We start from the raw sequence: 11,789 nt of genomic DNA, 5'->3' as shown, positions 1-11,789 counted from the left end.
CGGCTTGGTTGCCCGAGACCGCACGTTGGAGATATCGTTGCCGTAGTAGTCGACGTTGATCTCCGGCGCCGAGCATGTACTCACTGGCGGCGACGTGCCCGACATGAGCACGGACGTGGCGCCGGTCTTGGGCTGGCGACTGCCGGCGCCCGACTTGAGGTAGCAGACGTTGTCAGCGAGCGTGTAGGCGACGCACGTGCTGCTGGCCGTGCACGCGTCGCAGCACTGTTTGAGCATGTTGCCAAAGTCGCCGGTGGTTTTGAAGTTGGACATGTCGCTGCCGGCAAAGTCCGTGTTCCACTCGGGCGCGCCGCAGGTCCGGGCGTAGGTGGTGGTGAAGGCCATCGCAGCCAGGAGCACCGTCGTCGTGAACAGCTGCATGGTAATCGTGGTGGTACTGTCGATGGAGTTGCGAGCAAATCGGAAAATGAGCAGCCTCAGTTTGACGATGGCATCTTTCCCGTGGGTTTAAAGTCGGGGTCGACGGGATGACCAGGTGGGAATGGCTCCAGAAACGCTCCGAGAAGTACCTTGGCAAGGAAATTTTGAGCTCCCAATCACAAACAGTGTACTGGAAAGTACGCTCAGGATGCTGAACTTGGACTCGCGGCCAGCACATCGCGGCTGTGCAGGCGTGATCCTAAATCCCTTTAATCTCGCGGACGGGTCGTCGCGATGCACGAAACACCATTTTGGAAGGCTGCAACCCTGGCGCATACGGATCCACGATTGGCTAAATGATTATCTTGTACACCATTTGATTGGCCAGCTTCGTCGCACGCGTGTGGCGAGACCATATGATATGCGGATGCTGCCACGTCATGGCAGGATATGGTCAACGCATCCATGTCGCCATTGCATCGTGCATTGTACTCGAATAGTAATCGCAGCAGCTGGATCCTATTGCAGTAGCGCTGGCCTCGTTGAAGTACGGCGTCGGATTCTATCGCGCGTACTTGCTTCTCGCAAAAGCAGAGCCATTCCCACCCTATCAGATCTATCAAAACTTTATCCAGAAGAAAAACCCGCCAAAAGGTGCGTGGCACCGTATGAGAGCAGTTTGCTCCCTTGGTTGGCTGTCGTAGGTCCATACATTTACACCCGATCGTCGAGATCGTTGTTGCTAGACTACCTTGTGTAGTACTAGTACTCGTCTATCCGGCGTCGCCGTGCGAGATTTGCGTCTGCCGCGTTGATGCCGGCGGTGAATATTCAAAGAGGCGTCGTAAGATCTCATGTACGACCTGTATAATCGACCTACGACGGTGGCAGGATTGAGGAGTGAACGTGAAACGCAGATGCACACCACAATAAAATTTGTCGCCCGTCGCTGCAGTGCAGCCCATTCCAACGCAGGTGTTCTCAATGACGGTCACTGATAATGAAGGCTAGCGCTGCTGGAAGCGGTATATTGATGAAAAGGGAAGTGGGTAAAGCACGTCGATCCTAACCTATCTACTACGAGTACATGTTTACAGCACTTGCGCTCCAGATAAGTTACAGTAGTCGACTAAATCGCCTCCAGCGTTACTAGGCTTGGACTGACGTCAGCTCCAGCGGCTGACGCGCTTCATCTCCATTGCACATCCACTTATGGGCACATGAACAACTGAAATATCATGACGGAAGGATTCTCGGGTACATTTGAAGACGGAGCTTCCTGAAGCCAGCTAGCTTTCTCGTCGACGCCACGTCTTTTCTGCGTTCTGTACCGTGACATACTTGGTGCTGGAACACCGTCGACTGCTTGGAATTGGCTATGTAGCTGCAGCTGCAGTGGTGGACGTGCCGAGGAGGACGATGAATGCATCGAGGCGTGTGGCAATGGGCGTAAACACATTTGGGTCGTAGTACAATGCGACGGCCCCGATCGCCTAACCTCGATATATTCCATATTGAAAGAACCAGCATTCAACGCACCTCGGTGAATTCGGTGAACGTCAACTACATAGGACACTCGTCCACTTTCTGCTGCGAAATTGAGGGAAAGTCGTACCTCGAGCGCGCTGTTGTGGCTCGGCGCCTCCCCGCCATCGAGGACATCGTCTTCTTGTTGGATTTTTGAAAGGATATTTTGAACATCGCCAATCGAAAGCACGTGCGGCAGCAGCTGGCATTCCTAACCATCCAAATGTGTCCATATAACTGTACCGATAGATGTACAATTGGACAACCTCGAGAAACACGACAAAATCCGCAGCACTTAGAGTGGCCGAGGTCGAGGCAAACTGCTTGTAGAGCCGCTCGAGAAGCGTTTGGTGCAGCTGAAACACAGCCTTGCACGCACTCGCATTCATCTCGTTCCGGAAGCCGTCCATGCTCGCGCGGCACGCATTCGCAAGCACGAAGTCCGACAAGCAGCGCTTCACCCGCTGGCTCAACGGCGTCGCTATACGTCGTCGTGATATATTGATATCTTTCAAGCATATAAAGGACAAGTTGTACATTTTGAACCGAGCCGGCGCTCGGCCACGCACACGAGGGCATGGATGAATTCGCTCGCGTTGAATTCCATGTCGGGGTTAAACGGGTCCTATGAGGTAGGTTGTCAATCAAAATGAAGACAAAAATGTGTACGAGTTCCGTGTCGACGTCGCCTTCGTTGATGTCGTGAAAGATCTTCTTGACATAGGCTAATGAAGAGGATTCTATTATCACAATGGGGTCAAATGGAGGCGACGCAGGTACCGAGCGTGAGTGACTTGGAGATGAGCTTGCAATCTTTGAGAAAGCCGTAAAATTCGTCCAGAGACATGCTCCCGGCATCCCCCACGTCGCTTGCTGCGTAATATTCGAATATGCGCTGGAGATCCTCTATAGGACACGTTGTCGAGTCTCCAACTAAAAGTTCAATTTCAATGTACCGTAATGTTCTCCCAAGACGGCTTCGATCTTGGGCACTTCAGTTGTCACGTCCGACTGCAAAATTGCATTCAGTGTCTCTTTTTTGATCGTTGTATACGTCGCCCGTTCGCGGGCTTCGCGCCGATTGGCCATGACGAACGGCGCGTCACCGTGCACGCGGACGAGGAGCACGTCGATGGCCTTGGTGTGAATGCGCTTGGACAGTGCCGTGTACAACTGATGGTTGGCCGCGCGCGCCGAGCAGGCTATTATCGTTTTAATTATATTTTGTGGACAATATTGTCATGAATCAAGTGTCGCACCGTACTGCACCATTTGCACGGCGTTTTGCAGCGCATTGTTGGCCGCGACGATCGCGGCAACGTTGGTCGTATCGGGGGTGAAGCCCACGAGCATCGACGTATCAAACGGTTTTTGGAGCTCGCGCCATCCCTAGCCCATTCAAAGAGTCATTTGGACAATGGTCAATATTGTCATATGCATGGCGTACGCTACGCACAACGTCCCATGCGGCTGTGGCTTCGTCCAAGGATGCACTCGCTTCCTGCCAAGGGCACACGGGGGACGCAAGCTGGCAGGCACTTCGCAAAAGAGATAGCTAAGAATGCAATACATAATATCGCTGGGGACAGTGCCCTACGCCATATGTCAGTGCAGTATCCACATCTGATATGAAAGATGTCGTACCTCAGAGGCATGCTCAATGTGCTCCACGAGGTAGTCGGGACAGCGCCACGCGCAAAGGTGGTCCACGACCGAGTCACTGCAGGGCTCGCTTGTCTCGGGTACCTTGCGGCGCAGGACCTTGAGCACGGTGTGGAGTACTTGCAGCCCCTACGCCATCCATCGACATTCATAAAAAAGTGCCACAATCGAAATGAAATGGACCACATTCTCTATACCTTCATGTCGGTGGTAAAGTTTTGAACGCGAGAGAGCTCAATCTCAATCTCCGCCGCCGATTTGGCATTCGTAGAGGGTGGTGCTTTGGCGAGAAACTGAATTTGCTCGTGAACCAGTCGGCTCGTCCACTTGAGCACAATGGTGTCTTCGGGGACCTTGAGCAAGTCGACGCGATCGTCGCGTGGACGTAGGAGCAGCGTTGGGTCGGCAAAGGTCTCGTACGGCACAGCACCCAGCATGTTGGTCAAATGCAGCAGTTGTGCGTCGACCTACAATAGTGTCGGATGCTAGGATGCTAGCCTTCCGTAGCATGCAGGGGGTACAAGGCCGAGGCAGAGACGGCCCCATTCGTTCGAGAGCTCTTGCAGCTGCCGCTCGTGGCTACTGAGCACTCTCTCCATCACTACACATATCGTCAAAGCATTTTTGATGCGTCGACGACAATATGTCCACAAATCAAAACGACGACGTACAGGACGAGAATGTCGCTTGGAGCTCGGTTTGCGTCAGTGTATGCTTTTGAATCGACTGCTTGAGACCTTGAATTTCGTCGCGGACCGTGCGGATCGCTAGCTCGAGCTTGAACTGAAGGTCCTTGCAGTCGCCCGCACTCTCGGTGAGCGTCGAGAGACGGCGGCGCGCTTCCATTTGCTTTTCCGAGACAATGACCTGGCGCCACATGCGCACGATTAATGTTAAATGTCTAGTTTAACATGCAGAAGAATGGTCAAGTTGTCATAAACACACAAGTCGATCGTACCGCTTTTTCCAGCGGCCCATGGCTTTCTGCATGGACGACCGCACTTTGCGCTTGTCCGCGACCACCTTGTGCCAATTGTGAAAAGCCTATGGTAGCCATTCGTTATCCATTACAGACAATGTACAAATTGTCTTCTTTCGACCTGCAGCAGAATTGTCCGCGCCCAGCGTTCCGAGACGCGGTCCAAAACCGACTCCTTTGTCGCGAGCTGGTCCATCATAAAGCCGTGCTTGCGATCGAGTATCGAGCTACACAACCATGAAAGCGATCTGGAAAATGGAAAATATTCGCATAAATGCAATATATATATGTAAATGGGCAACAATACAGTACATGTCGGCGTTGACCTGGGCTTGCTCGATACGCTTGTCTTGGAGCTCGATAAAATAGGGCTGGAGCTCGAAAAAATCAGCCACCGTCACGGAACCACCGGCGTCAATTTTCACTTGGACCGCGCCCGGGTCCACGTACACGCTCTGTTTGCACTCGCGCAAAATGGCGCGCAAAAGGTCTTTGTAGCGTTCAAAATGCGTCGACACATTTTCTACCTTCAGGTTTTTACCGACGCCGTCAACAGCAAGAGCACTCACCGAGAAGCTCAAAACAAATGGCCGTTCGGAGTCCGTTCGGGACGCCGAGGTGGTCGGACGCCCGAAGCGCGTGCTCGAGCTGCACCTTGCTGTACGCGGCTAGCGTGTTTTCCAAGTGAGAGGGTCTCGCGAAAGGGAGAGAGAGCAACAACCAAAGTTCATGTAGTCGGTCTTCTCCTTCTGGATGCTCTTGACCCATGCCGCCGCAGGCGTCTCGTTGGCGGTCGTCACTTCCGGCGACCGGGCGCTGTCGTCCTTCTGGGCCGCCATACTATCGACGCTTGAAGATCCGGTCGACAGTTCCAAAATGCATTCCACCACCAGTCATGCAAATAGATAGTACACTCGGACGACTTGTCGTCTACCACTCCAACTGTCTTTCTTGCATATCAAACGATCGTTGGCAAACGCGCAAACAGAGTAGAAAAGGGATCGCCTGCTGCAAGGACAGCATTCAAAATGTGTCCATTTCGCAAAGCACATCGCGGATGAAAGGATCGTGTGCGTTTGGATTCTTGGATCCTGGCCGTTTTGGATGCGTTGGATACGTGGGTGGGTTGATGTCCGACTATTCAATCCTCGTTCGCAAGGATTCTACCGTGCATAGCCTAAGAGTAGTAACTTATCACGTGGCCCGCCACCACCAAGCCCCGCAATCAAGAAGAGGGACGCATAGTCCTCGCCCCCAGCTTCTTAACCTTGGCGGTCTAAAATGCTTTGTAAATCCACAACCCATCGCACACTTGTAGAAAAGCCGACATGCACAAGTTGACAACTTCAACCATGTCAAGGCTGTGGGCGGCTCATACTTTGCATGGGGCAGAAGACCGAGATTGGATTTGGTCGCCAGAAAAGAAAGCTCGAGCCCGTCGTTTGAGCAAGTACAGAACACCACGTCGGGCCACAGCGACCGTCGCGTGCATTCATTATATCGCTCAGGCTCGATACTTCAGCGAGTGTATTTCTCAAGATTCCGCCTGACGATCGCATGCGGCACGGTACGCGCCCCTGCATATCCGTATATATCCGGATAAGCGCATACACTATTTCACACCACCCTTGTCCAGTCGCTGCTTCGGCCCGATGGTCTCGCCCGCGGCAATCGCCCATCCGTCATACACATGTATCAGTATAGTACCTTCCATCCATAGTACGCTCTCTTGGCGTATCGTGCGCTACCGCGGCGCGTCGGTCTTGCGCTTTCCACGGAAATAGTGTCATGTGACCAATCGTCCTCCGAGTGTATTTTTATTGACGCTGCACATAAAACCATCTTGTAATATAATGCAACACACGCGACGCGTCGATAGATGTGTAGGTAATAGAATACAAAAGGAGCGTGACATACAATGTCGTTTGTTGCTAACGACACATCGGGCTTTTTATGACGGACCTTGGTCCCACACCGCGCATTTCGAGTTGCCACAAAGCCGCCGCCCCATGGCCAGCAGCAGCAGCAGTACCGAGTACGAGGCCATGGTCGAGGACCTCATCCCGGACGCCCAGGCGCCCGGCGCCGTCTGCCTCGAGGACTTCTCGCTCATCCGGGTCATCGGCAAAGGCTCGTTCGGCAAGGTCACGCTCGTCCGCAAGAAAGACAACTCCAAGGTCTTCGCCATGAAGATCCTCAACAAGGCGTTCATTATCAAGCGCAACCAGGTCGAGCACACGCGGACCGAGCGCAAGGTGCTCGCAGTCGTCTCGCACCCGTTCATCGTGAGCCTCCACTACGCGTTCCAGACCAACGACAAGCTCTACTTTGTGCTCGACTATTGCCCCGGCGGCGAGCTCTTCTTCCACCTCACGCGCCTCGGCAAGTTCACCGAGGCCATGGCGCGCTTCTACAGCGCCGAGCTCGTCGTCGCCCTCGAGCATCTGCACTCGCTCGGCGTCGTCTACCGCGACCTCAAGCCCGAAAACATCCTCCTCGACGAGCTCGGCCATGTCAAGCTCGCCGACTTTGGCCTCGCGAAACCGACGTCACGGACGCTGCCAGCGGCGCCAACTCGCTCGTGGGCACGCCCGAGTACCTCGCGCCCGAAGTCCTCGCGCGCAAGGGCCATGGCACCGCCGTCGACTGGTGGGGCCTCGGCATGGTGCTCTTTGAGATGCTCACCGGCATGCCGCCGTGGTATACGCGGAATCGTCAGGACCTCTACGCCCGCATCCGCGATGCGCCGCTGGAGATCCCGCACTACGTCAGCCACGAAGCCGCCTCGCTCATCCGCGCGCTTCTGCACCGCGACCCGGACAAGCGGCTCGGTGGCGTGAAGGGCCATGGCGCCGCCAACGTCAAGGCCCATCCTTTCTTTGCGAGCGTCGACTGGGACGGCCTCCTGTGGGCCGAGCCGCCGTTCCACCCGAATGCGAAGAAGGACGACGCCGATACCTCCAACTTTGAAAAAGAGTTTACAGAAATGCCGGTCCACACGCCCGTGAGTCTCAACCCGGTCTCGGCGCAAGCCATTCCCAAGAGCATGTTCAACGGGTTCACGTACGAAGCGCCGTCTGTCTCGCTCGGCTCCAACTCGTCGCAGTCCAAAGTCGAAGCCGCGACCGCGCAGCCGTTTATCTAATCGATATTACACTATTGTCGTGCCTCGTCAAGAGTGTACACATGTCCCTAGTCGAGGCCCGTTTCGCAACGCAAGTGGAGACGGTATTAGTCAAGTGAGGCGGCCCAGGGACAGCATGGTCGCCTCTGTAGAGCACCACCACCGTCGTGTGTGCAAGCCCAAAATGCGAGGATGCGCGATGGTCGTTGTCGCCTCGCATATGCAATCAAGGACGAGCACCCGTCAAGACAATCATCTTGCTGCGTTTCAGGTGGGTCTCTCGTCTGTCCATGCCCACACTTACGGTCACGCCGACAACCTGTACATGGCCACGCTCGACTACGATCCACGGGTGGTCCCATTCTCAAAAAGTCTAGCCTACTATAAGTCGTCCAGGTACCGCTCGACGCACTGACAGAGCTGTCGCAGTCGCCGAAAGCCGCGCGGCACCGTCTCGAGCCGGTCTAAAATCGCCAGCTCTTGCGCCTACGACAACTCGTCCATACGACAATATCGTCCACAACACGAGCCTACCTTGGTCAGTCCCGTCACACCCGTCAGCGCAAACGTCAGCGGCTCGAACAACACGTTCGGCGAGAGTCGCCACGCGACGCCAAACCGGATTTTCCGGCGCTGTGACGTAAACTGCACGAGCAGATTCGAGTCCGTCACATACACGGTGTGGTCCGTCTCGAGTAAGAGCACTTCCTTGCACACGCGGGCCGCGCGAAGCAGCGTCACCTCGGTCGATTGGAGCAAGGTTGGCACGTCGTCGGGCGACCGCAGCACCCGCATCGCCGCATTTTCCAGTGCATTCGTGTCAAAGAGCACGCGCTGGAGGTCCGTCCCGAGCGCCTTCACGCCCAACGACGACGAGTGGACCGCGAACGAAGCCGTCGGCAAGGCAGCGCTCAGATCCACGTCCATGGCCACGTGCACGGTCGCATTCCAGACCTTGCATTGCAGCGCCAACGCGACCGCGACGCCCGAGACGGAGAGACACTGCCATTTGGACGCGCCCGACGCGAGCTGGTACGTCTCTTGCGCGGCCTTGGTGGCATCGAGTTGCGTCGCGAGGGTCGCAGGGGAGACATCCATCGACGCGTTTGCGTGACGCGCCTCGAGCGTTGCTGTCTGCGCGGCGTGCGTCGACAGCGTCTTCTGCAGACTCTCGACTTGCCGGCGGAGCGCCTGGAGCCGGCCGGTGAGCTCGGCGCGGATCACGAGTTGCTCTTCAATCGTCTCGAGCTCGGCCCGCGTCGCCTTTTCATGGGCGTAGAGCCCGTCGACAATGTGCCCTTCCTGGTCTTCCTTGAGGCCGAGCGTCGCGGTAGCTGCGTCCAGATGGGCCTTGTCGGTGATCGCCGACTGCAACAACGGGCGAAGGGCGGTCGTGCGCGCGTGTTCGAGCTTCGTGCGCCATTCGAGCCACCCGCCGAGCACGAGGTACGCCTTGAGCTCGTAAAACGTCGAGAGACTCGACGGCAGCGGCCCTCCATGGTACAAGACCGCGAGGTGTGTCGGCGCAGGCAGGCCGGACGCCGTCTCCATGACCGCGGCGAGCTCGTCAATGAAGGACGTGAGCTCGTCCTTGGCCGATGCGAGCGACGTGCGCACGTCGACTTCGTACGGCGACAGGAGCTGCAGCGCCGTGACGGGGCCGCCTGCCATCGTCGTATCGAACGAGGAATGGATGCGGCCGACATCGAGCTTGGCAAACAGCGCCTCGAGGGTCACGGGTGGAACGTCCACTGGCACCACGCTGTCCGTATCGATGAGGATGTTGTTGTTGTTGTCATTATGGTCGTCGTCGTCGTCTTGCATGTCGGCCTCGTCGAGGCTGCTGTTGAGCGAATCGTCGCTCAAATCCAGCGCCGCGGGACGGGGCAGGTCTTCGAGCGGCAAGAGCGCGTGCTTGCTGCTCTCCGACTTCTTTTTCTTGCCCGACGACCCGAGCTTCTCGAACCGACCGCTGAGGTTCACGACCACCGACTGTCGCCGGCGCTGGTACTCATCACCGTCGTCGTCGTCCTCGTCGTCGTCGTCGTCGTCGTCGTCCGAGCTCATGTCCATGCGACTCCGATCCGACTCTTCCAGAATCGGCGCCAGCGTCTCCATCGACGACGGCACAAACGACGATTCTTGCGAAAACAACGACGGGTCGCTCGCGAGGGGGCCGACCGGCCCGAGGTCGAGCGTCGGGTCTTGCCCGTCGTCCGTCACATTCGGCGGCGCGTTCAAGAAGGCCATCGACGCATCATCATTGTCATCGAGTCCGTCGGACGACGACGATGCTGGCATCGACAGCGTATTGTCCGCGAGCAAGTCGTCGAGGCCGTTGGTCGTCGGTGCGACCACAAGCGCCGGCGGCATCGTAAAGAACTCGCCGGTGATGTCAATGTCTTCGTCTTCGGACGACGAGTCCACAAACGGTGTCGACGTCGTCGTGCCTATTTCGACGGCAACACGATATGAGACACGTCGTCGTCTCGGAAAAAACACGAAGTACCGCGGGCTTTCAGGCGCTGCGTATGCTTCTTGGCGCTGCCAGCGATGAACGCATTCGAGTCGTCGGCCATGACGTTGACACCGAGAAGCGACTGTCGGCGCGACGGTGCGGGCATGTCTTTCGCGCTAAACGACGCCCGGCGCTTCCGACGCGCCTCGGTGAGGTTGTCGAGCGGACTCACGCCGACGACCGGAGGCGGGAGCTTGCGGCGCGGACTGCCTCGGCGCGGGCTCTGCATCGGCCCAAAGGCATACGCGCTCGCGTGGTCGTCGTCGACCAATAGGTCGGCTTCGTCGAGGATGCTGCTGTTGACCGACGTCTCTTCGTCTTCGGCGTCTTCGTCCTTTTCCAATGGAAACATGGCTTTGGCCGTGCGCTCACACATGGGCGTCATGGCGGTCGACGGGTCCGACGCCCGAAACTCGGCCCCGGTCGGCGGGCCGAAGGTGAGCGTCTTGGTCGGTGTCGAGCTCGCATTAGTCGTCGGTGGTTTTGGCTTGCGGGCGCTGAGACAGCTCTTGAGCGGTGTCTACACGAAGCAGTGCAGTGGTGAGATCGCGGGATGGAAATGGCAGTCGTAGTGTACGGCCAGCGTCCGCTTCATGGGCGGCGATGCAAACGCCGGCGCTGCCATGACGTCATCGTCGTCATCGTCATCTTGCGTCACGGGCGTCGGTCGACGCTGGGGTGCTACGTCAACACGAAGGGTGGCTACCGCGCCACGTCAAAAAAAGCGATCCATCGTACCGTCTTCGTCCGCAGCGCCACTCGCCTCCTCGAGCATGTTGACGTCGTCGTCGTCCTCGATCTCCATGCTCGGCGCTTCCGACTCGGCGATCGAGTACTCCATGTGCAGCGACATTTCCTGGAGACCACCATTGTCGTCGTCGTCGTCGCTGTCGAGCTGCAAGAGCCCCGAGTACTCGGCCGGGTCAAGCGTTGCGCGACGGTCCGTGGGATCGGCGGCGATGGGCGACGCCTCCAGCAGCGACATGGCACCTGGCTCGAGCGTCTCGCGCCGACTCGCAGCTGCCGACGGCTCGGGCGACTCGACGCGCAGCATGCGCATGCTCTCAATCGGATCCAAGGTCGTGCGCCGATCGGTCCGAGGCGATGCGAGGATGGGCAGCATGTCGGTGGTCTCGCGCCGAGGGCCGTGTCGAGGCGGCAGCATCGAGGCCACCTGTGTTGGGTCGAGCGTGTTCCGGCGGTCGTCCATGTCGCGGTCCGAGGTCGCTTGACGCGTGCTTGGCAGCATCGAGGCGACTTGGCTCGGGTCGAGCGTGCTTCGCCGCGTGTCGAAAGAGAGATCGCCTATCGTCTCTTGCCGGGTGCTTCGCGGAGGTAGCATGGCCGCGACCTGTGTCGGGTCGAGTGTGCTACGTCGGTCGTCCAACGTCTCTCGGCGGGTATTCCGAGGAGGAAGCAGGGCCGCGACCTGTGTCGGTTCGAGTGTGCTGCGGCGGTCGCTCGGTAGGACCACGCGCTCGTCTCTCTCGTGCATCTTGTGTTCTTCGGTCTCGTCGTCGTCGATCGTGTTGCGACGATGCATATCGGGACTGGCGTCGCGGATCACATGGGGTGGCAGGTTGTCGTGCATGCCCGTG

At 57.4% G+C, this 11,789-nt stretch overlaps 3 protein-coding genes across 3 annotated transcripts; 1 reads left to right on the top strand and 2 right to left on the bottom strand.

Annotated features, from left to right (window-relative positions):
* Positions 1 to 1,757: 1,757 nt before the first annotated feature.
* Positions 1,758 to 5,388, bottom strand: SPRG_16600 (hypothetical protein; the record flags this gene model as incomplete). The annotated part of the gene is made up of 20 exons (XM_012355883.1): positions 1,758 to 1,874; positions 1,921 to 1,944; positions 1,997 to 2,119; positions 2,175 to 2,389; positions 2,446 to 2,533; positions 2,578 to 2,633; positions 2,689 to 2,814; positions 2,865 to 3,110; positions 3,168 to 3,297; positions 3,356 to 3,436; positions 3,496 to 3,501; positions 3,553 to 3,699; positions 3,768 to 4,037; positions 4,092 to 4,171; positions 4,242 to 4,471; positions 4,529 to 4,614; positions 4,671 to 4,776; positions 4,862 to 5,072; positions 5,119 to 5,217; positions 5,271 to 5,388. 20 exons carry the CDS (start codon positions 5,386 to 5,388, stop codon positions 1,758 to 1,760), a joined length of 2,559 nt encoding a protein of 852 aa, XP_012211273.1.
* Positions 5,389 to 6,523: 1,135 nt separating this feature from the next.
* SPRG_16599 (AGC protein kinase) lies at positions 6,524 to 7,694 on the top strand (the record flags this gene model as incomplete). The annotated part of the gene is made up of 2 exons (XM_012355882.1): positions 6,524 to 7,062; positions 7,146 to 7,694. Exons 1-2 carry the CDS (start codon positions 6,559 to 6,561, stop codon positions 7,692 to 7,694), a joined length of 1,053 nt encoding a protein of 350 aa, XP_012211272.1. The 5' UTR covers positions 6,524 to 6,558.
* A 326-nt stretch (positions 7,695 to 8,020) lies between these two features.
* SPRG_16598 (hypothetical protein) lies at positions 8,021 to 11,782 on the bottom strand (the record flags this gene model as incomplete). Its single annotated transcript, XM_012355881.1, has 5 exons — positions 8,021 to 8,159; positions 8,208 to 10,123; positions 10,183 to 10,711; positions 10,769 to 10,872; positions 10,930 to 11,782. The coding sequence occupies 5 exons, from the start codon at positions 11,780 to 11,782 to the stop codon at positions 8,055 to 8,057; spliced, it is 3,507 nt and encodes a 1,168-aa protein (XP_012211271.1). The 3' UTR covers positions 8,021 to 8,054.
* Between the last annotated feature and the right edge of the window lie 7 nt (positions 11,783 to 11,789).

The sequence above is a fragment of the Saprolegnia parasitica genome, assembly GCF_000151545.1.
Source record: "Saprolegnia parasitica CBS 223.65 unplaced genomic scaffold supercont2.325, whole genome shotgun sequence".
Taxonomy (NCBI): Eukaryota; Oomycota; class Saprolegniomycetes; order Saprolegniales; family Saprolegniaceae; genus Saprolegnia; species Saprolegnia parasitica.
Note: the sequence above shows the minus strand (reverse complement) of the source record. Positions and strands in the feature narration are given on the sequence as shown.